Source organism: Ictidomys tridecemlineatus, chromosome 2 (genome assembly GCF_052094955.1).
Source record: "Ictidomys tridecemlineatus isolate mIctTri1 chromosome 2, mIctTri1.hap1, whole genome shotgun sequence".
In the NCBI taxonomy this organism is placed as follows: domain Eukaryota; kingdom Metazoa; phylum Chordata; class Mammalia; order Rodentia; family Sciuridae; genus Ictidomys; species Ictidomys tridecemlineatus.
Window position 1 is genome coordinate 14452703 of NC_135478.1, and position 18883 is coordinate 14471585.

The 18883-nt window shown below is 57.0% G+C and overlaps 3 protein-coding genes and 1 long non-coding RNA gene across 4 annotated transcripts; 2 read left to right on the forward strand and 2 right to left on the reverse strand.

The window, feature by feature from the left end:
* Positions 1 to 1898: 1898 nt before the first annotated feature.
* Positions 1899 to 5646, forward strand: LOC144374996 (gamma-interferon-inducible lysosomal thiol reductase-like). Its single transcript, XM_078037856.1, has 7 exons — positions 1899 to 2145; positions 3493 to 3675; positions 3751 to 3825; positions 4031 to 4123; positions 4890 to 5042; positions 5216 to 5269; positions 5350 to 5646. The coding sequence occupies exons 1-7, from the start codon at positions 2029 to 2031 to the stop codon at positions 5413 to 5415; spliced, it is 741 nt and encodes a 246-aa protein (XP_077893982.1). The 5' UTR covers positions 1899 to 2028; the 3' UTR covers positions 5416 to 5646.
* LOC144374999 (uncharacterized) lies at positions 5629 to 8884 on the reverse strand. Its single transcript, XR_013434244.1, has 3 exons — positions 8605 to 8884; positions 7991 to 8109; positions 5629 to 6031 (listed from the first exon to the last, which is right to left on the reverse strand). It is a non-coding gene; the product is annotated as an uncharacterized LOC144374999 (long non-coding RNA).
* A 793-nt stretch (positions 8885 to 9677) lies between these two features.
* LOC101964128 (mpv17-like protein 2) lies at positions 9678 to 12424 on the forward strand. Its single transcript, XM_005333001.5, has 5 exons — positions 9678 to 9908; positions 10333 to 10503; positions 11155 to 11231; positions 11342 to 11470; positions 11846 to 12424. Exons 1-5 carry the CDS (start codon positions 9722 to 9724, stop codon positions 11900 to 11902), a joined length of 621 nt encoding a protein of 206 aa, XP_005333058.1. The 5' UTR covers positions 9678 to 9721; the 3' UTR covers positions 11903 to 12424.
* Positions 12425 to 12480: 56 nt separating this feature from the next.
* Rab3a (RAB3A, member RAS oncogene family) lies at positions 12481 to 18580 on the reverse strand. Its single transcript, XM_005333000.4, has 5 exons — positions 18406 to 18580; positions 17036 to 17263; positions 15854 to 15972; positions 14136 to 14260; positions 12481 to 13234 (listed from the first exon to the last, which is right to left on the reverse strand). Exons 2-5 carry the CDS (start codon positions 17261 to 17263, stop codon positions 13044 to 13046), a joined length of 663 nt encoding a protein of 220 aa, XP_005333057.1. The 5' UTR covers positions 18406 to 18580; the 3' UTR covers positions 12481 to 13043.
* Between the last annotated feature and the right edge of the window lie 303 nt (positions 18581 to 18883).

An 18883-nucleotide genomic window follows, 5' to 3' on the forward strand; every position in this document is an offset into this window, starting at 1 on the left:
GCTCGGTGAGGGTCAGTGGCTGAGCAGATGCTCGGCCTGGGCGAGGCCTTGGGTTCCAGCACCACAAAAATGAAGAGGAGGAGCCAGGCTTGGTTACTGGCTTGGTCCTCCTAGGACACGGGGACTCTGTCTCTGGGGCTTCAGGGAAACTCCGCTCCGGAGTCTGCCACTGCTTCATGGAGGCACGTGGAGGCCGGGCTGAGGACTGCCCGCTGAGCTTCGTCTCCTAGCAGGGTCTGGTGTTTCTTCCTGGGACTGGGCTCCGTGGCTGGCCAGGCTTGCAGCATCTGAACCTGTTATGCTCGAATTCGGGACCCCCAGAGACCACCAGAGACCAAGATGGATGTAAGCAGCAAAGAGGTGTTTATTGCGAGCTAGCTCGGTCCTCTGCGCCCGCACACAGCAACTGGTGACGCTGAGAGGCCCCGAGCCCAGGGTTTGCAGCAGTTTTATGCACTCTTTGGAGAAGGCAGGGACCCCCACATACATCACAGCATCTCCTAGCAAATCATCACACACCGAGGGAAAATCAAATAACAACTCTAAAACCTGATTAGCGCAGTCACTGGCGGGAACAAGTTGGGTAGGGGTGATTGGTCACTACAAGAGGGGGATTCGTTTGAACTGACTGGTTTAAGCCACCAAGGGTGTTCCTGCTGAACTACAGGGTTTCCCAACTCGTTATCAACCACCATAAACTACTGGGCGGGTCATCTGGATCCCAGGTATTTCCCTGTCTCATGCTGATTGGTGGCTGCTAGGGGGTAGCTACGGGTCCCCATCTACCCTGACTGAGTCTGGGACACCTGTCGCAGCAGATCTCTCCTGTTATTTGTAGATAAACCACTTAGCAGGGTGGGAATGTGCCTAGGAGCATTCTGTGGGTCTTTCCAAGGACAAAGGTCATGTCCCTTCCTTGGACAGGCTCTGATCTGAGATAGAGGCTGGTTTTTCAAACCTCGTGGTTATTCAAAAAAAATAAAAAATCCCCTAGCCTCCATCCAGGCCCTTTGTGGAGGCCACACTTCGTCTGCATTGCTGGGGCCGCTGGAGTGGCCGTCCTGGATGGCCCCTTCCCAGGGCCACAGGACCCAGCTGTACCCTCCTGGGGCCCAGCCTGGAATGAGTGCTTCCTGCCTCTGAGGGCTCTGTGGTGGCTTTATCCCCCAAACCTCTCTCCTTCCCGTCCTACAGATGGGGAAACTGAGGCTCCCTTTCTCTAAGGGATCAGTGGTGTCCCGGGAGCAAAGTGGGTGCCAGACTGACTCCATCTGCTCTGCGGCCCCCCCAAGTCCACCCTCTCCACCCACCCGCCTTGTACATGGCAAACGCTTCCCTGCCCCGCAGGGCCAGGACATCCCCACCCCAAGCCTTGCTCAGGAAAGAAGGTACCCAACCCTCCTGTCCCCCACCCCAAAGTAGGGGTGGGGATCCCACTGGGTGGCGGCTTCTGCTTTTTGTTGAGCTGTGGCCAAGCGGGGATCAACTGGTAGCGCAGAGTCTGGAGCCCGAGGCGGGAGGGGGAGGGGCCAGTCACAAGGGTTAGGCAAGGAGAAGGGGTCATCCTGGGCCTGGCCGGAGGGAGGGGACCCAGGCCGCACAGCCCCTGCTGGCTTCAGGCACAGAATCTCATCAGAGCTCAGGAGCGCCCTAGCGTGGGACCCAGAGGCCATGGACAGGCCTTGATTCCCTGGGGATCCCCAGAGTGTCCCTGACTCACCCGGGCTCACAGGGCTCTGGACCCCGGGCCGGCATGACTGGGTGCGGCCGGCGGCCCAGCAGGAGCTAGGAGGTGACCGACCGCCTTGTCTTGATCTGGGGCGCAGCGTCTGGCCAGGTTGGTGGCGTGGGCAGGTTGGAAAGCAGGCCCAGAGAAAGAAGGAAAGATCCCAGCGACACTTGGCCTGGGCCCCGAGGGGCGTGGGCACCCGAGGGTGGCCTGGCCTGGGGGCGGGGCCACCGCCAGGATAAAGACGCCTCCTTCCCGCGGGCGGCCACTCCAGCCGCTGCGCCTTTGCCCCCGCCGGTATGGCCCCGTCGCCACTCCTGCCGTCCCTACCGCTGCTGCTGCTGCTGCTGCTACTGGAGGTCCCCGCTGTGACGCGGGCGTCCTCGTTGGCCTCCCAGAGGGTGTCCGCCTGCAAGGTAGGGTCGGACGGCGACGCGGCAGGCGGGCCAGAGGGGACCGCGCCCCAGCGGGGCAGGCGGCTCCTCTCCTCTGCCCGGACTTTGCTTGGGAAGATCAGGTGGGGACTCCCGAGGGGACGCAGTCCCAGCCGGTGCCCGCTCTCCCGCCCCATTCATTCCCGTCACCGTGGTCACACACATGCCGAGTAGTTTTGCTTCCCCATCGCGTGTCTGAGACCCGCAGCTGTCACCCGCCCGACCCTCGCGATTGATGGTTAAGCACCTACGGTATACTTCTCGCCTGGGAACCCGGGCCTCCTCCTGGAGGCAGAGGTGACCCGATGATCTAAGGGCTCGCGGCGCCGGCGCCCGCAGGCGCTCGGGCCAGTTGGGCGCGCATTCCAGCCCAGAGGAGGCCTGCGCGCTTCTGCTAGGGAGCAGCAGATGCCCCGAAGGCTGAGCGACTTGCTCATGGTCCCGGAGACCAGACCCGCCTGCCACCCTTCTGCTGAAGCCGGAAGTCAGCACATATTAGGCGCCGCCTCTGTTTAGTGGGGCATGGGTGAGGTTCACGTGGATCCCCGGAGAGGAAGGATAAATAAGTCCGTGTGGGAGTCCGTCCTTGCTTAGCTCAGGGCCCAGGATCTGGGGAGGGAAGGAGTGATAAGAAATGAGCATGCATTAGGCTTCCATGGTATGCACCTCCAAAAAAGTAGAGCTGAGGCTCGGCATGGTGGCACACGCCTGAAATCCCAGCAACTTAGGAGGCTGAGGCAGGAGGATCATAAATCTGAGGTCACCTCAGAAACTTGGTGAGGCCCTAAGCCACTTAGCGAGGCCCTGGCTCAAAATAAAAAGAGTAAAAAGGGCTGGGGTGAGCTCAGCGGTTAGCGCTCCTGCGTGGAATTCCCAGTACAGCGACCAGGAATACAAGTGCCTGACCCTTCACTGTATCCAGCCCTTATGAGTGAGGGGGCATTACCTCACTTGGAGGGAAGCAAGGCCTGTGCATATACTGAATGCCTACTGTTTGCACGACTGTTCTGCCTGATTTGTAGACAAAGTGAGACTGAGGACCGTTTGAGGGTACAGTAAAATTTCTGATGGCTGGAGTAGTGGCTCGGGTGGTGGAGCACTTGCCTCGCCTGTGCTTGACCCTGGCGTCCACCCCCAGCACTGCAGAGACAACAGAAAAAGAAAAAGCAGGGTCCCCCACCCCCACCCTGCAAGACCTGGCCCAAATTCAAGGTGCACCTCTTGCTTGCCCTTTCCCTTCTCCAAGAATCCCAGCGCGGCCCCAATGCACGGGGAGCTGCCCCGGGGGCTGCGCCTGCTCACACTCGCCCTGCGCCCTGCTCGTGGCAGGTCCACGACCTGTGCCTGCGGGAGCCCCTCCAGAAGTCCCCGGAGCTGCTGGTCAATGTGAGCCTCTACTACGAGTCCCTGTGCGGAGGCTGCAGGTACTTCCTGGTCAGAGACCTCTTCCCAACGTGGCTGATGGTCATGGAGATCCTCAATGTCACCCTGGTTCCCTACGGAAACGCCCAGGTGGGTAGGCGCCAGGGAAACCCGGGAGGGGTCGCCGGGTGGCGACCCCGGGCTCACTGGGCTCTCTGCTTGCAGGAGCGGAATGTCAGCGGCACGTGGGAGTTCACGTGCCAACACGGGGAGCGGGAGTGCCAGCTGAACAAGGTGGAGGTGAGCGGGGACCGGGGCACGCAGTGGCTGCGCAGCCTGGGGCACCCGTAGGGAAGGACCGCTACCGGCGCCATCCTCGGCGCCTCCCGCCTCGGCGCCATCCCATCCGCCTTACCCTCATCCGCCGTAGGCACTGTGTTTGTCCCCAGAAGCCTTGGGGTGTCGGGACCCCTCCTGACCTTGGCCGCCCCCTCTCTGGTCCCAGGCCTGCCTGTTGGACCAGCTGGAGAAGAGCGCTGCCTTCCTCACCATTGTCTGCCTGGAACAGCTGGACGACATGGAAAAACATCTGAAACCGGTGAGCAACGCGGACCCTGGCCAGCCCAGGTTCCAGTCCCAGCTCCACTGTCCTTGTCGCCCCAGGAAAAGAGCTTCTCTTGTCAAAGCTCCCTTCTCTGGGTCAGGGGGACACAGGCAGGTCCCTTGGGGGGGTGCAAGTGCATCAGGGAAGCCGTACTGGAGGAGGCATCTCTGAGCTGGGCATGGAAGGAAGCGCAGGAAGATGCAGGGACATAGATGATAGGATATGGGGACAATAGATAGGAGAGGCCCTACCTATTTCCCTGGGGGATTGTAAAACAAAAATAATAATTGCCCAAAGAAAGGGTGATCCCCCACCCCAATCATGTATTCATTCATCAAACATCCAGGACACCCAAGAAGCCTCACCCCATCAGTCCCCACCTTGCAGGATCAGAGGGGGGCTGGGGAGTGAAGAGGATGAGGGAACACTGGGGAGGAGGGAGGAGGAGGAGGAAGGGTGTTCATGCGTGGGAACAGCATGCACCAAGCTCTGAGTGTAGAGAGACCCGTGGAAAGCGGCTGGTCTTAGCAGGGAGAGCACCAAAGGTGGGAGGCAGGAGTAGCCTGAACCCCAGCCTCAGGGGCCTCCATTCAGGCCCATAATGAGCACCTACTGTTTATGGGCACTGTTGCATGGCTGTGGAACCAACTGTCCCCTCTTGCCAGTGAGGAAACAAACCTGGTGGGGGGGGGCAGAGGGGACCGTTGGGGAGATAACAGGGAGGAAGCCGAGCAACACGCTGGCCCACCCCTTGCCCCAGTGCCTGGAGCTCTATGCGCCCGAGGTGTCCCCAGACAGCATCATGGACTGCGCAACCGGGGCGCGAGGCACCCAGCTCATGCACGCCAACGCCCAGCTCACAGACGCGCTGCAGCCGCCCCACCAGTATGTGCCCTGGATCGTCGTCAACGGGGTAAGACTGTGTGTGAGCGCCCACAGCGGGACCCTGGGAGGGGGTCCGGGTGGTGGAGGTGCCCACTGGTCTGAGCCAGTCTTGGGAACCCTGGCAACCCCTTGGGGGCCCAGAGCAGCAGAGCAGGATGGCGGGGCGGTGGTCAGTGGGGCTGCTTGCTTTTCTCTGTGCAGAAGCCCCTGAAAGACCCCAGCCAGCTCCTGAGCCTCGTCTGCCAGCTGTATCAGGTAAGATGGCGGCCGCCCGGGAGCCCGCTGCTGGGAGGAGCCCCTCCTGCCAGGACTCCCACTCTGACCCCCCACTCCAGGGTGAGGAGAAGCCAGATGTCTGCTCCTCCATGGCCACCACCCCCAGGGAGGTCTGCTACAAGTGACCAGGAGTTAGTGTCCCAGGACGGAAAGGACAGGAAGAGCCAGAGCCTAGCTGCCACCCTTCTTCGGATCCCCAGCCCTCGGCAGATACGACTCACCAACTGGGGGACTTCTAGACACCCCGCAAAGCCCAGACCCAAAACTCCACCCTGTGATCCAGGGTTCTGCCTCCCTGAGAAAGGTGCAAGACTGAGATTCAATGAATACGTAATAAATTCACCTGGTTGTGACGATTTATTTCATTCCATTTTTTGCAGCACTGGGAATGGAACCCAGGGCTTTGGGCAGCCACTGAGCTACACCCCAGCCCCTTGGATAGTTTTCAAAAGTGGAAAAGTCAAGCTGGGCGCGGTGACGCACACCTGGAATCCCAGTGGCTTGGGAGGCTGAGGCAGGAGGATCACAAGTTCAAAGTCAGCCTCAGCAATTTAGCGAGGCCCTGTCTCTAAAAAATAAAAAGGGCTGGGATGTGGCTTAGTGGTTAAGCATCCCTGGGTTCAATCCCCAGAACCAAAAAATCAGCAGCAGCCGCCGCAGCATCTCAGGGGTTGGGCTCGTGGCTCAGGGGCGAACGGTCTTGTTCTAGCCTGTGTGGGGCCCGGGATTCCATCCACAGCGCTGCAAAAAATAAAATAACAATAATGAATGCAGGCTCTGATTTTTCACTGTGCAGACCTGGGGATGGAGCAATGTGAGGACTAAATGCACCCTAGAGGGACTCTGGCCAAATTAACATTTTAATCATTAACTGAATTTCTGGCTGCTAATGGACTATTTTTGCCTAATATCGCTTGGAACACTGTCAGGACTCTGAGAAACAGCATGGAACAGAGAGGCTGCTGCAGCCCCGTAGTGGGGCGTCTGTCCTACATGTGCAAGGTCCTGGGCTAACCCCAGGGCTGCAAAAGAAAGGTAACAGAGACATGAGGACACTGGCCCAGCTCCCCTGTGAGAGCTGAAATCAAACCATTAGACACTTTCGGGACACGTAAAATCCCAAACAGGGGCCAGGCACAGTGATGGGCGCTGGGAGTCCCAGCTACTCAGGTGGCTGAGGCAGGAGGATCCCTGAAGCCCAGGTGTGGTTCGTGGAAAGACCTTTCTAGTTGCAAAACAAAAAGAAAAAAATGTGGGCTGGGGTTGTGGCTCAGTGGTAGAGCGCTCGCCTAGCAGGCGTGAGGCACTGGGTTCGATTCTCGGCACCACATAAAAATAATTAAAAAATAAAGATATTGTGCCACCTAAAACTAAAAAATAAATATAAAAAAAGTTTTGAGATATTAGATGTATAAAAAGAGAGAAAACAAAAACTGAAACAAGCTGAAGAAAGTGGCCCTGCACAGGTTCCATGGACGGCTCTCATTTCGGGGGGCGGTGGTGTTGCTGAGGGGGGGCACCATAGCACAGAGCTCTGTACTGTGAGAGCCATCAGGCTGGGTTGGCGGGTGGCGGGGCTGGACCCAGGTGCTCTACCCTGAGCCACACGCACTTCACCAGGATTATTTCCACCAAAACAAAGGAACTGCCAAGCAGCCAACATGACTCATGCCTGTTATCCCAGCAGTTTGGGAGGCTGAGGTGGGAGGATGGAGAGTTCAAGGCCAGCCTCAGCAATTTAGCAAGGCTTTAAGCAACTCAGCAAGATGCTATCTCTAAAAAAAAAAAATTAAAAAAAAAAAAGGGCTGGGGAGGTGGCTCAGTGGTGAAGCACCCCTGGGTTCAATCCCTGGTACAAAAAAAAAAGCTGAGTTTAATGATTGGAACCAACGTGCAACGTGGTGGGTTTGCAGAGCTGGGTGGAGCCCAGGCCAACGCTACATCCTTGGCTCTAAACTCACATTTTTAAATCACGGGCCAGTGAGCAGAGATTTTTAGGCAGTCGTAAACATCTTTAGATGGTAGTGAAGATCCAGTGGGGGCTGGGGAAGCAATCCAATAGGACACTTGGTTTTCGGTTCCAATGTCTTTATGATGATGACGTTTGGTATTCACTGAACTTTTTTTTTTTTTTTTTTGCACTGCCGGGGATTAATTCCAGGGACATTTGACCACTGAGCAACACCCCAACCCCCTCTGTTTCTCTTCCTCTTCACCTTCCTCTTCCACCCTCCTCTTTTTTTTTTTTTTTTTTTTTTTTGTGGTGCTGGGGATTGAACCCAGGGCCTTGTGCATGGGAGGCAAACCCTCTACCAACTGAGCTATATCCCCAGGCCACTCTTCCTTTTTTTCTTCTCCTGTTTTCAGAAAGGGTCTTGCTAAGTTGCTGAGGCTGGCCTCTAACTTGCAATCCTCCTGCTGCAGTCTCCCTGGTCACGGGGAGTGCAAAGTGTTTACATGGGCCAACTTGGTATAGATCACCTTACCACTTTTTGACTTCACAATGGGGTGACAACGAAACCCACAGGGCCATTAGGGTTTTGAATTTCAGGGCTGTAGTCAATGAGTACAGTGTCGGTGTTTCCCCTCCTGATCACGGGACTGACTGGGAGCTGCCTGGCATTCAGAGAGGATTGGACCTCACACCACCTGCTCCAGGAAACAGCCAAGTTCAAAGTCCAGAGAACTCTAGTGACCCACCATGTTATACACGGTCCGTTGTGAAGATTTCTTTGCCATTTACATGAAGTTGTGCAGCTGCACTGGCGGAGCATTGGGAAGGCGCAGTCCTAGTTTTCAGTGATGCCAAATCAGGAGGGCTGGAGGAAGGGTGGAGTGTGACCAACAAGATAAGCAAAATGGTTGGAGCTGTTTCTAAAGAGGCCCATAAAGACCAGGTGCAGAGATGCGTGCCTGGAACCCCAGCGACCCTGGGAGCCGAGACAGAAGTGATGAGGGACAGATGGATGTGAGACATGGGAACAGGAGTTAAGGGAACCAGTGTAACATGGAACCCCATGACCCCAGCGTGATTTCACTTAGCAATTCATCTTGTACAACCAGAGACATGGAAAATTGTGCTCTATATGCGTAACACGAACGGAATTACATCCTGCCGTCATACATAACAAATTAAAATAAATAAATAATTTAAATATTTAAAAAAGCCATTTATCTGCAGCCCTGCTTGACTGAAGTCAACAGAGTATGTTAAATTCCTCAGCAAACTACCTGTTGTCTGTAGGGGAAAGACAGACTAGGAAATGCCAACAAGAAGAACACCACTTCCCCTGAAGAAGGGACGTAGGACTTACAAGGAACAAATCCCAGAATTCAGGCAGATCAGGATAATTCTACGCAGCCGTAATATCTGTAAAAAGAGGTTCAAATTAGGGCTGGGGCTGTAGCTCAGTGGCAGAGCACTTGCCTAGCATATGTGAGGCACTGGGCTTAATCCTTGGCACCACATAAAAATAAACAAATATTGTGTCCACCTAAAACTAAAACTAAAAAAAGAAAAGTTAGTTGGGGATGAGTCTCGGTGGTAGAGAGCTACTGAATTCAACTCCCAGGATCAAGGAAAAAGAAATGTAAGAAACATCTTACAAAACCAGGCAGGAACAGGATTTGGCCGGTGGTCAGTTTTCTGCAACACAGATGACATTTTCCCCTACAGAAAACGAGGAGGTCACAGTTTCTACAACAGCACAATGCTGCTGTGATATGATTCAGCCCAGGACAGTGTCTAACGTTTATTTTTAGGCAACTGAGGTCTAAGACCCGGGAAAGGTCAGGACCAAGGTCAACATCTGGATGAGGTGCAGAGCTGAGGCTTCTTCCCCACGTCCAACTTCCAGAAGGCTCTGCAGGAGGAGACTTCAGTCTCCTGTAGCGGTCAAGCCCACTCTTGTCACCAACTCCAGGAGAATCTGGAAATCTGGAAGGCACTCAAACCCAGACTGTAGTACCTGCCTAAGATTGGCCATCTCAACGCGGGAGGCGGGGCAACAGGCAGCGATTGGCCAATAGTGGCATCCGGGGGTGTGGTTACTGTTATCCATAGGCCGGCTCAGAAAGGGGCGGGAAAGGGGGGTTTAAAGTTCCCCCAGGGCACGCTGGATGTCAGGGCAACACTTACTTGCGATTGGTCCGCTAGTTCGGGAGGCGGTACATAGCTGCTTTCAACGACCGACCCTGGGAGAGCTCGGCTGCTTATTATTGGTCAATACTGCTAGGGGCGGGCAAGTGAAGCTCCGTGAAAATCAGCGATTGGTCGGGGGCGACTTGGGGCGGACACGAGGGCTGGGAGACAGTGTGGATTGGTCCGCGGCGGAGTGGGCGGGGATTCGTGGAGGCGGGGGGACTCATGGTTGGCTGGCGCAGGTCGGGGCGGGGCAGAGCGGCGCGCCGGTTCCTGCGCCCAGGGTGGCGATGGCGCCGGGTGGCTGGCAGTGGCTGCGCGGTCTGTGGGCAGCGGGGCAACCCTTGTTCCAGGGCCGTGCGCTTCTCATCACCAACACTCTGGGCTGCGGCGCACTCATGGCAGCTGGGGATGGCGCACGCCAGTCCTGGGAGATCCGCACCCGACCTGGCCAGAGGTTTGACCGGTGGCGCTCAGGTGAGGACGCCGGCGCTGCTGGCCCTTCACCTCCGGGGACCTTTGTTCCTACCTAAGATTCGGATATCTTCGTATCCGGCCAGTGATCATTCATCCCTGATCCGTAGCCTCCGTCTCCGTCAGGACACAATCTAGGCGTGCACTAAGTCTAAGGACTCTGATGATCCCTCCCTTAGTCTCTGTCCCCTAACACCCCCAGGTGTCCGTCACCCCCAATCCCTGGGATCTCTGCCATCCACCGAGGAGCCTGGAACGGCGTCTGTCTGGCGGTGGGGCTTGTAGTGGAGGAATACACGGTTGAGCTCGCCCGATTTTCTGCTGAGGCTTGGGGAGAGCATAGAGCTTACCCACATCTTGGCCAGAGGGGAGTGTATTGTGGGGCTTGCTGGCCTGATCTGGCACCCTGCTTCTTCTGCCGCCTCAGCCAGCATGTTTATGGTGGGCTGCAGCATGGGCCCCGTCCTGCACTACTGGTACCTGTGGCTGGATCGCATACTCCCTGCATCGGGCCTCCGAGGCCTCCCAAACATCCTCAAGAAGGTCCTCGTGGATCAGCTCGTCGCCTCTCCTATGCTAGGCGTCTGGTACTTCGTGGGTAAGGAGCCCAAGATCTTGGGTTTTGCCCCTCATAGATTGGGATAGGTGGAGACAGGTTTGTGTTAAGGATGCTGAGGTGTGATTCTGATGCGCTTCCTGTGTAGGTGGCCCTGGACTGGGTGACAGAATAGACCCAATCTGACCCTCAGGGAGCCAGTGGGGGTTGGTGTGAATGGTGGTGAGTGTGGGGGAGATGAGGACATTTTTGGGGGCTGCTTTGAATAGGAGGTTGGACACTCAGCAGACACTGAGCTGGCAACAGGAGGGTCAGCCTACACAAAGGCCCTGAGGCCTAAAGGGAGAGGAGTGCGATTGGGATTAATGGGGTACAGTCATCCCAGCCCCAGGCTCTGTGGAGAGTCTTGGCAGAGCTGCTCGTCCCCACCCTCCAGGCTCAGAGTTTCCTTGGCTGTAAAGAAGAACTAAAACCAGATTCTACCCCAGGGCATCTCCTTTGAAGCATGTGTTTATTTTATAAGTGACTTGTTCTGTGTTGTTCCCCTCCACCAACCACCCTGCTGTCCCATACCCTCTGCTTGGGTCGCTCTGTCACTCAGAGGTCCAACCCCGCCCCACCATCATCATGGGTCTCTTTCACCTCCACGGTAAGCTGTGGCCTCTGACACTCATTTCTTGGTTTCCTTCCCAGGCCTCGGCTGCCTGGAGGGCCAGACACTGGACGAAAGCTGCCAAGAGCTGCGGGACAAGTTCTGGGAATTCTACAAGGTGCGCATCCCCAGGCCCCGCCCACCTGCAGCGCCGCCTCTGACGGCCCTCCTGCCCCGCCCCTCAAGGCTCTGGCCCCGCCCCTTACCGCACTCCGCCCCTCCCCCTAGGCTGACTGGTGCGTGTGGCCCGCTGCGCAGCTGGTGAACTTCCTCTTCGTGCCCCCCCAGTTTCGGGTCACCTACATCAATGGTCTGACGCTAGGCTGGGACACATACCTGTCCTACTTGAAGTACCGGGTGAGTGTGGTGGGTGGACCCGGCACCCGGGGATTCCCCTGGGGCCATCTCCGTGAACCTCAGTGGCACTACAGCCACTGCAGAGGGTGAGGGCCCTGGCAGTTGGGCCCAGGGAGGGCAGGCGGGGAGCTCCCCGGCCATGGAGAGGCAGCTCTGCTGTCTGACGGTCTGGGTCAGGTACCGGTGTGACCACCAGGTCCCTGTATGCCTGTTGAGCAGGGCTGACTCCAAACCTGAGGACAGACAAATGAGGGCCCAGGGAGCAGGAGATTCGGCTGGGAGAGTTCCCCGCCCGCTTGTGCAAGGCCCTGGGTTCCATCCCCAGTGCCCCCGACACAGAAGCAATGCCTGTGACCAGACCCTCTGTGCTGACAGGTCCCCGGCCCTCTGACACCCCCAGGCTGTGTGACCCTGGGCACCCGAACGGACTGAGCTAACACCCAGGACTAGATCCCTGCTCTAGACAGGGCGACAGCGACTAAGAGCTGCCACGCCTCCCGTCCGAAGGGGAGTGGACTCCTGAAGCAGGCAGGGTCCTGGGGCCGTGTCCCAGCCCTTCCACTCCCAGGCATCTAGCTGAGCTCCTCCCAAGCTCACAGCGGGCCATTTCCCATCTGGAACACAGCCACCAGATGCACAGTCGTCCCCCAACCCTTTTCACTGGAAGCCTAATAAGACCTGTGACCAAGATGGCCCACCTGAGCACAGGGCCTCAGCCAGCCAGCTGGTCCCAAGCACCAAACCCTCACCACTGCCAAGGCCTGGCTCTGGGCCACACAGCCACACTCGGGCTTTTCCAGGCCCCTGGGGACCAAGGCAAGGACATGGCTGATCCCCTTGGAGTAGGGTCCAGCCTGGAGTCAACTCCAAAAGCTTCAAGCAGGACTGGAGCCTCCAGATCGCTTCTTTGGTCGTCAACATGGAAATTCCATTAAATTCTCTCTGTAACTGAAACCTTGTGAATGTCCAAAGACAGAAGGGGAGGGCGGGACCGCCGCAGAGGGACAGGGCATGGTCCATTCGCTTTATTGGATTGTGTGTAGTGTGTCATTACATCTCCTAGGGGACTGAGGGGCACGTTTGACACTTGTGACGTCAGAACAGGTCCGGAAGGGTGGTCCCAGGGTGGAATCCACTCCCAGCACCCCTCCCACCTAAAAGACAAAACTGGGGGCGAGGAGTCCTGGCCTCCTCCCCTGTGGTCCACCAGGAGAAGCCCGAGCAGGGGACCCGGGGCGCTGCATCAGGAGGGGCTGGCGGGCCTGGCCACCCCATCACCGCATCAGCCTGCTCTGGGGTGTCATCTGGTCCCCTCTTCACAACCAACAACTGCTGATGAGGGTGAATTTTAAAAAAAAAAGGTGAAGTCTCCAGAGGAGGGTGAGCGGTGACCACGACACGCCACAGCAGAGCAGGGGCAGGGCTGTATGTACAGGGGGGAGGGCGGGGGAGCCCGGGCCCCTGGGGGACATCTTCAATAAATAAATAAATAACTACGATAATAAATAAGGGCGATGGGCTACGGCAGGGGCGGGTCCCAGGCCCGGGGGGTGGGGCGGGGGCGGGGCTGCTCTCAGCAGGCGCAGTCCTGGTGCGGGGGCGCCTGCTGGTCAGTGAGCTGCGGGCCCTGCTTGGCGCCGGTCACAGCGGGGTCTGCCGTGTCCAGTGACTCGGACATCTTCTCGCAGATGACGTCCACCAGGCGCTCAAAGGTCTGCTTGACGTTGATGTTGTCCTTCGCACTTGCCTCAAAGAACTCGAACCCTGTGGTCAGGAAAGGGAGGGTAAAGATCCTTCTTTGCACCCAGCTCCCAGAGCCCGAGGACCCATTAAAGACACTGATAAGTCACCCAGGAAAGCCACACTGTGAACATCCAAAGACAGAAGGGAAGGGCGGGACCGTCCTGCGTTTCCCATCCTTTTTTTTTTTTAATTTTTTTTTAATATTCATTTTTTAGTTTTTGGTGGACACCACGTCTTTGTTTTATTCTTATGTGGTGCTGAGGATCGAACCCAGCACCCTGCGCAAGCCAGGTGAGCGGGCTACTGCTTGAGCCACATCCCCAGCCCCCTATCCGTTCTTCACCCTGAGACTGTCTCCAGGGCCCTAGCAAGCACTTCCGATGCCCACTGTCCAGCCCACGTCCATGCACAGGCCCTGGAGACCTCCCACACTCGGATCCAACTGTGCCCTCCCCTCCTCAGATACCGGCCATGGCTCCCTATTGTTCTAAGAAGCTCTGGCTCCTCGGCTCATGGTGGAGGCCCTGCACAACTGACCGCGTGTCCTCCAGTTAACCCCCGTGTTCCACCCCCGTGTTCCAGCCCCTGAAACTGGCCTAACACAGGATCATTTTCATCTCTGGCCTTGGCCCACCTGTTTCCTCTGCTGACGGCCGGGCTAGGGCCCACCTCACTCCCAGTGAGGCGGAAGCCTGTCATGGCCCTTAGCACCCAGCAGGAAGCAGACGGTGAGAGGGTGGGAACTGCTGAGCCCTCCCAGCGGCTCCTGGGTGAGGCCAGCTGGCAGAAAGCGCTGATTGCCTAGATTTGAAGCCATCCCTGTCCTGACTCCGCTGGGAGACTTTGGGTGTGTGTCCTTCCCTTTTAGGGCTTCAGTGTCCCTTTTCTCACCTTGTGGGTCCCCAGTCTGAAGGTCACTCACCAAGATGGTCGGCCAGCTGCCGGCCACGTTCCGATGACACCACCCGCTCATCCTCCATGTCACACTTGTTCCCCACCAGCAGCACCTGGGCATTGTCCCACGAGTAGGTCTTGATTTGGGTCGACCTGCATGAGGCAGCAATGGGTGGGTTTAGGGGTTTGGGGACCCCAGCCCCATCCCCAAGCTCTAGGGCAGGTCCTGTCCCCTTGTCCTGGGGAGAGAGACCTTGAGGTTGGCCCACGACCTTCCTATCCTAGGTCTCCTCCGGCCACCATGACCCCGTAGTCCTCCAACATGGCAGGCTTGGCCCTTCCTCCCTGCCTTCATCCTGCTGGGTACCCACTATCCTCTCTCCATCCACCAGCCTCTTCCTCCAGGAAGGCCTCCAGGCCCCATCTCTGCTCCTGCCAAGAACTCATGCTCTTTCCTGCCTGTGGGTATTTGCTCCAAAAGCTGCCTGCGCTTCAAAATCCAGCTCTCAAGCACCCCTCCCACCGTTCCCAGACACCCTCAGAGAAATTACTTCCTCTGCAACAAATTCAGAAATTCTCTGAAAGTTTACCATCATGGCCAGGCAGGCCATTTATTTATTTGTTTGTTTACTTACTTATTTTGCAGTACTGGGACTTGAACTCAGAAGCACTCTGCCACTGAGATACACTCTCAGCCCTTTTTGGTTTGGGGCTTTTGGGTGGGGGTTGGGACCAGGGATTGAACTCAGGGGCACTTAACTACTGAGCCACATCCCAGCTCTTTTTTATATTTTTTTAAAGACAGGATCTCACTGAATTCCTTAGGGCCTTGCTAAATTCCTGAGACTGGCTTTGAACTCCTGATCCTCCTGCCTCAGCCTCCCAAGCAGCTGAGATTACAGGCATGTGCCACTGTGCCCGGCCTCTTTTTAGTTTTTATTTTAAGACAGGGTCTCACTAAGTTGCCAAGGCTGGCCTCCAACTTGAGATCCTCCTGCCTCAGCCGCCTGAGTCACTGGAATTTTATAGGTATGCACCAACTGTGTCTGGCTATCTTATTTATTTATCTATTTATTTTTTTGTTTAGTGCTGGGGATTGAACCCAGGGCCTTGTGCATGCGAGGCAAGCACTGTACCAACTGACCCATATCCCCAGCCCCATTTTATTTTAGAGATGGGGTCTGGCTATGTTGCCCAGGTTGGTCTCAAATTCTTGGGCTCCTGTAAACCTCCTGCCTCAGACTTCCAGCACCTGAGACCTTAGGCACCTGCCACCATCCCTGGCCAGGGAGAACATTCAAATGTGTCCGACCTCAGGTCTGGGATGTGCGCAGTGGTGGTGCATTTGCCTAGCATTTACAAGGCCCTGGGTGTGACCCCAGAACCACAAAGAAGAAGAAGAAAGACAAACAAATGTTGCTGGGGGCACACGCCTGTAATCCCAGCAGCTCTGGAGGCTGAGGCAGGAGGATGGCGAGTTCAAAGCCAGCCTCAGAAACTTAGTGAAGCCCTCAGCAACTCAGTGAGACCCTGACTCTAAATAAAATATAAAAAGGGATGGGAGTGAGGCTCAGTGATTAAGACCCCTGGGTTCAATCCCCGGTACTGAAAAAAGAAAAGAAAAGGAACGTTTACAACCTATGCAAACTGCTCTTATAGTCTGTTCCCAGCCTCGTCAGATCCCAGATTGTTTCCCCTTCGCATTCCTATAAGGATTTCCATCTGAAGTGAAGGGATGGTGCTCACCAGTCCTGCACAGCGTTGAAGGACTCCTCGTTGGTGATGTCATACATGAGGATGAAGCCCATGGCACCCCGGTAGTAGGCGGTGGTGATGGTCCGGTACCGCTCTTGCCCTGCTGTGTCCTGGGAGGAAGAGACGGGAGCCATAGACCCACCCGTGAGCGCCTCATAGAGGAGATCCGTTCTGAGATCACCCAGGCTGGTCCCTTCGGGGCCCAGCAGGGGACAGGCTCTCACCCAGGGACTCTATGGTTCATGAAAAGCTCTCTGGGTCACCTGTATCCCAGACTTGTAGCACTCGATCATCCTACTGCAGAATCCATCCCTATTCATTCAACAAACACATACTGGGCACCAAACCACACACCCTGTGCTCCACCCCGTCACAGCACAGAGCTTATGAAATGGGCAGAAATCCCTTCCTGTGGAATGCACGGCACTGTGGTGGTGCCTGCCTAACCAGTGACTCAGGAGGCTGAGGCAGGAGGCTCACAAGGTAGAAGCCAGCCTGGGCACCTGAGCAAGACCCTGTCTGAAAATTAAATGGGCAGGGGGTGGAGCTCGGTGGTCCAGCCCTTGCCCAGTACATGTGAAGCCCTGGGTTCCACCCCGTTACTGCAAAAATAACATGAAGTAACCACATAAGCATAGCCGTCAGAGGGTAGCAAGGACTGAGGAGAAAAGTAAAGCCTGCCCAGGATGGGGAGTGTTGGAGGGGCACATTTAAAAACCTGAAGGCGGGAGGGAGGGAGGAAGGAGCATCCCACATAGAGAGACCAGGCAGGGACTCCTGGCTTCAGTGAGGGGTTCCTTTTACTAGGAGTGCGATGGAAGCCATGAAGGGTGGGCAGAGAGGACAGGCTCCCTCTGGCCTCTGCAGAACTGAATGAGGAAGGTAGGAAGCCCTGAGGCCCGTGCAGCATCTGTCCCAGGAAATGAGGACAGGGGCCAAGATCTGGCTGAAGCCTCATAAGAAGTTCCAGAAAGAACTGCAAGATGGGGAAACAGGCACTGAAATTAGACACTGAGGAACGGGGGTGCTCTATGATCCTCCACCCCCAGGTATACAGTAGGCATCTGATAAGTGCCCCAGGTGTGAATGCACGAATCTAACCAGGAATGCATGGAAAAGCAACCAAACGGGCTGCTTTTCCAGCAAGAGGAGGAGCCCTCCAGCCCGACCCACCCAAATCTGCAGCTTGATCCTCTTGTCGTTGCGGTAGATGGTCTTGACCTTGAAGTCGATGCCCACAGTGCTGACGAAGGCGGGTGTGAAGGAGTCATCCGCGTAGCGGAAGAGGAAGGACGTCTTGCCCACGCTGCTGTTGCCAATGATGAGGATCTTGAACATGTAGTCGAAGTTCTGATCCGAGGACTCCTTCTGCCCATAGCGGGAGTCTGTGGCGGATGCCATCTGGGGGTGCGGGTTGTAGGACAGCATGAGGGGGCTCTCTCCATCCCCAACTTCCCAAGCCCAGGATGGAGAGTGGCAGAGGAGTACCACAGTGGTGTTGGGAGACCACACTTAAACCATGAGGGGCCCCAGTATTAATGGGGTTGCCCCAGCAGAAGCCTAGCTGTGACCTTGAAAGGTCCAAGATTTCAAAGGAGGAGAGGGGATGGGGCCACCCCTGCAGCCCCTCCATCAGGCTTGCCCCAGGTGAGAACTGTAACCCTAAACCCTAAGCTCTACTTTGAGGGGTGACTGTTGCCGGCCCCGCCCCCCCATCAATCTTTCATGGTCCTCAGAACCGGGCTGCACATGCACACGAATGTATGGCCCGCGGGTGGCAGGGTGGCGCGTCTGCAGCTTCCCTTCCCCCAAACGCCAAGGCAGGGAGAACTCAGGCCAGAACAGTTGCATCACGTGACCGTGGTGGGGCGTGTACAGACTCAGGTGTCCACAGTCCCGCACACATCCGCACACATCCATCCACGCTCAGACATAGATGAGTGTGCCAACACCAGATACACAGGGCAGAACCGCAGGCACCTGTGTGCACACCAGTTCGCACACAGAGATGTGCAAACCCACCCCAGCACACGGCCCCCGGTTCCCCTGCAGGTGCGTGCACATCACCCACATGGACACAAATCTTTGTGCACCTATGCACAGAGCCCAGCGCGAACACTCACAGTCGGTGAATTTCCCTCCGCACTCGTGCGGCACGCACATACTTAGACCCAGATCACACGGAGTCACGTGAACGTACCCAGGAACACACGCAAGTGTACACAGACCCGCTGACACTGTCGGGCGCGCACACGCGTGTGCACACCACGCGCACGCGCACGCAAGAGCCTCCCGCGCGCACAGCTCCCGCAAGGCACTCGCCTCCCCTCCCCCTCCGCCGCAGCGCCTGGGGGTTGGGGGGTACTGTGAGGATCCGACAAGTTGGGGGACCCTCGGACCAACCCCTTCCCAGGCCCCCCACCGCCGCTCCTATCCCCCCATTCAACCCTGGTCAACCCCCTTCCCCTCCGCCAGCCCATCAGTCAAATGAAGGTTATGCAGGTGCTCAGAGCGGGAGCACAGAGGGACGCCCGGGAGCTCACCTTGCCCTGCACCAATGTGGCAGCGATCCGACTGGCGGTGACTTTTGGGCGGTGGCGGTGACGGGGACCCCCAGTGAGCTGATGTGGGGCTGCGCGGCGGCGGCGGCGGCGGCGGCAGCGGCTCAGGCCCCTGCAGTCCTTAGTGACGTCCTGCAAAGAGTGGGGCGGGGCCGCACATGCAGATACGGTCGTGACGCCATCGGGGCGGAGCCGCGCATGGAGATATGCCCACCGAATCTTGCAGAACCAGAAGGGGCGGGGCCCCGCCCAGATTGACGCTTGAATGGGGCGGGGCCAGATGTGTGCATGCTGTAGGAGCGGGCGCGGTTCCAGCTCCTGCTCCGCCTCTGGTACTGTCCAGGAAGGCGGGGCTGATTAGAGTCCTCTCATTGGCTTAAATACTTGAGCGACGGACAATATAGCCAATCAGTGTCTGTTGACTCCCTTCTCCTGTCCAATGGAGGCTCTTAGGTTTTTG

Coding starts and splice junctions, on each gene's coding strand:
- LOC144374996 (XM_078037856.1), top strand. CDS start 2,029: ATGGCCCCGTCGCCACTCCTGCCGTCCCTACCGCTGCTGCTGCTGCTG. Junction 4,124..4,889: donor TGGAAAAACATCTGAAACCG/GTGAGCAACGCG, acceptor CCCTTGCCCCAG/TGCCTGGAGCTCTATGCGCC. Junction 5,270..5,349: donor TCGTCTGCCAGCTGTATCAG/GTAAGATGGCGG, acceptor CCCCCACTCCAG/GGTGAGGAGAAGCCAGATGT.
- LOC101964128 (XM_005333001.5), top strand. CDS start 9,722: ATGGCGCCGGGTGGCTGGCAGTGGCTGCGCGGTCTGTGGGCAGCGGGG. Junction 10,504..11,154: donor AGGCGTCTGGTACTTCGTGG/GTAAGGAGCCCA, acceptor TTTCCTTCCCAG/GCCTCGGCTGCCTGGAGGGC. Junction 11,471..11,845: donor TGTCCTACTTGAAGTACCGG/GTGAGTGTGGTG, acceptor CTGTGCTGACAG/GTCCCCGGCCCTCTGACACC.
- Rab3a (XM_005333000.4), bottom strand. CDS start 17,263: ATGGCATCCGCCACAGACTCCCGCTATGGGCAGAAGGAGTCCTCGGAT. Junction 15,973..17,035: donor GGATCAAGCTGCAGATTTGG/GTGGGTCGGGCT, acceptor TCTTCCTCCCAG/GACACAGCAGGGCAAGAGCG. Junction 13,235..14,135: donor GCAGCTGGCCGACCATCTTG/GTGAGTGACCTT, acceptor TCCTGACCACAG/GGTTCGAGTTCTTTGAGGCA.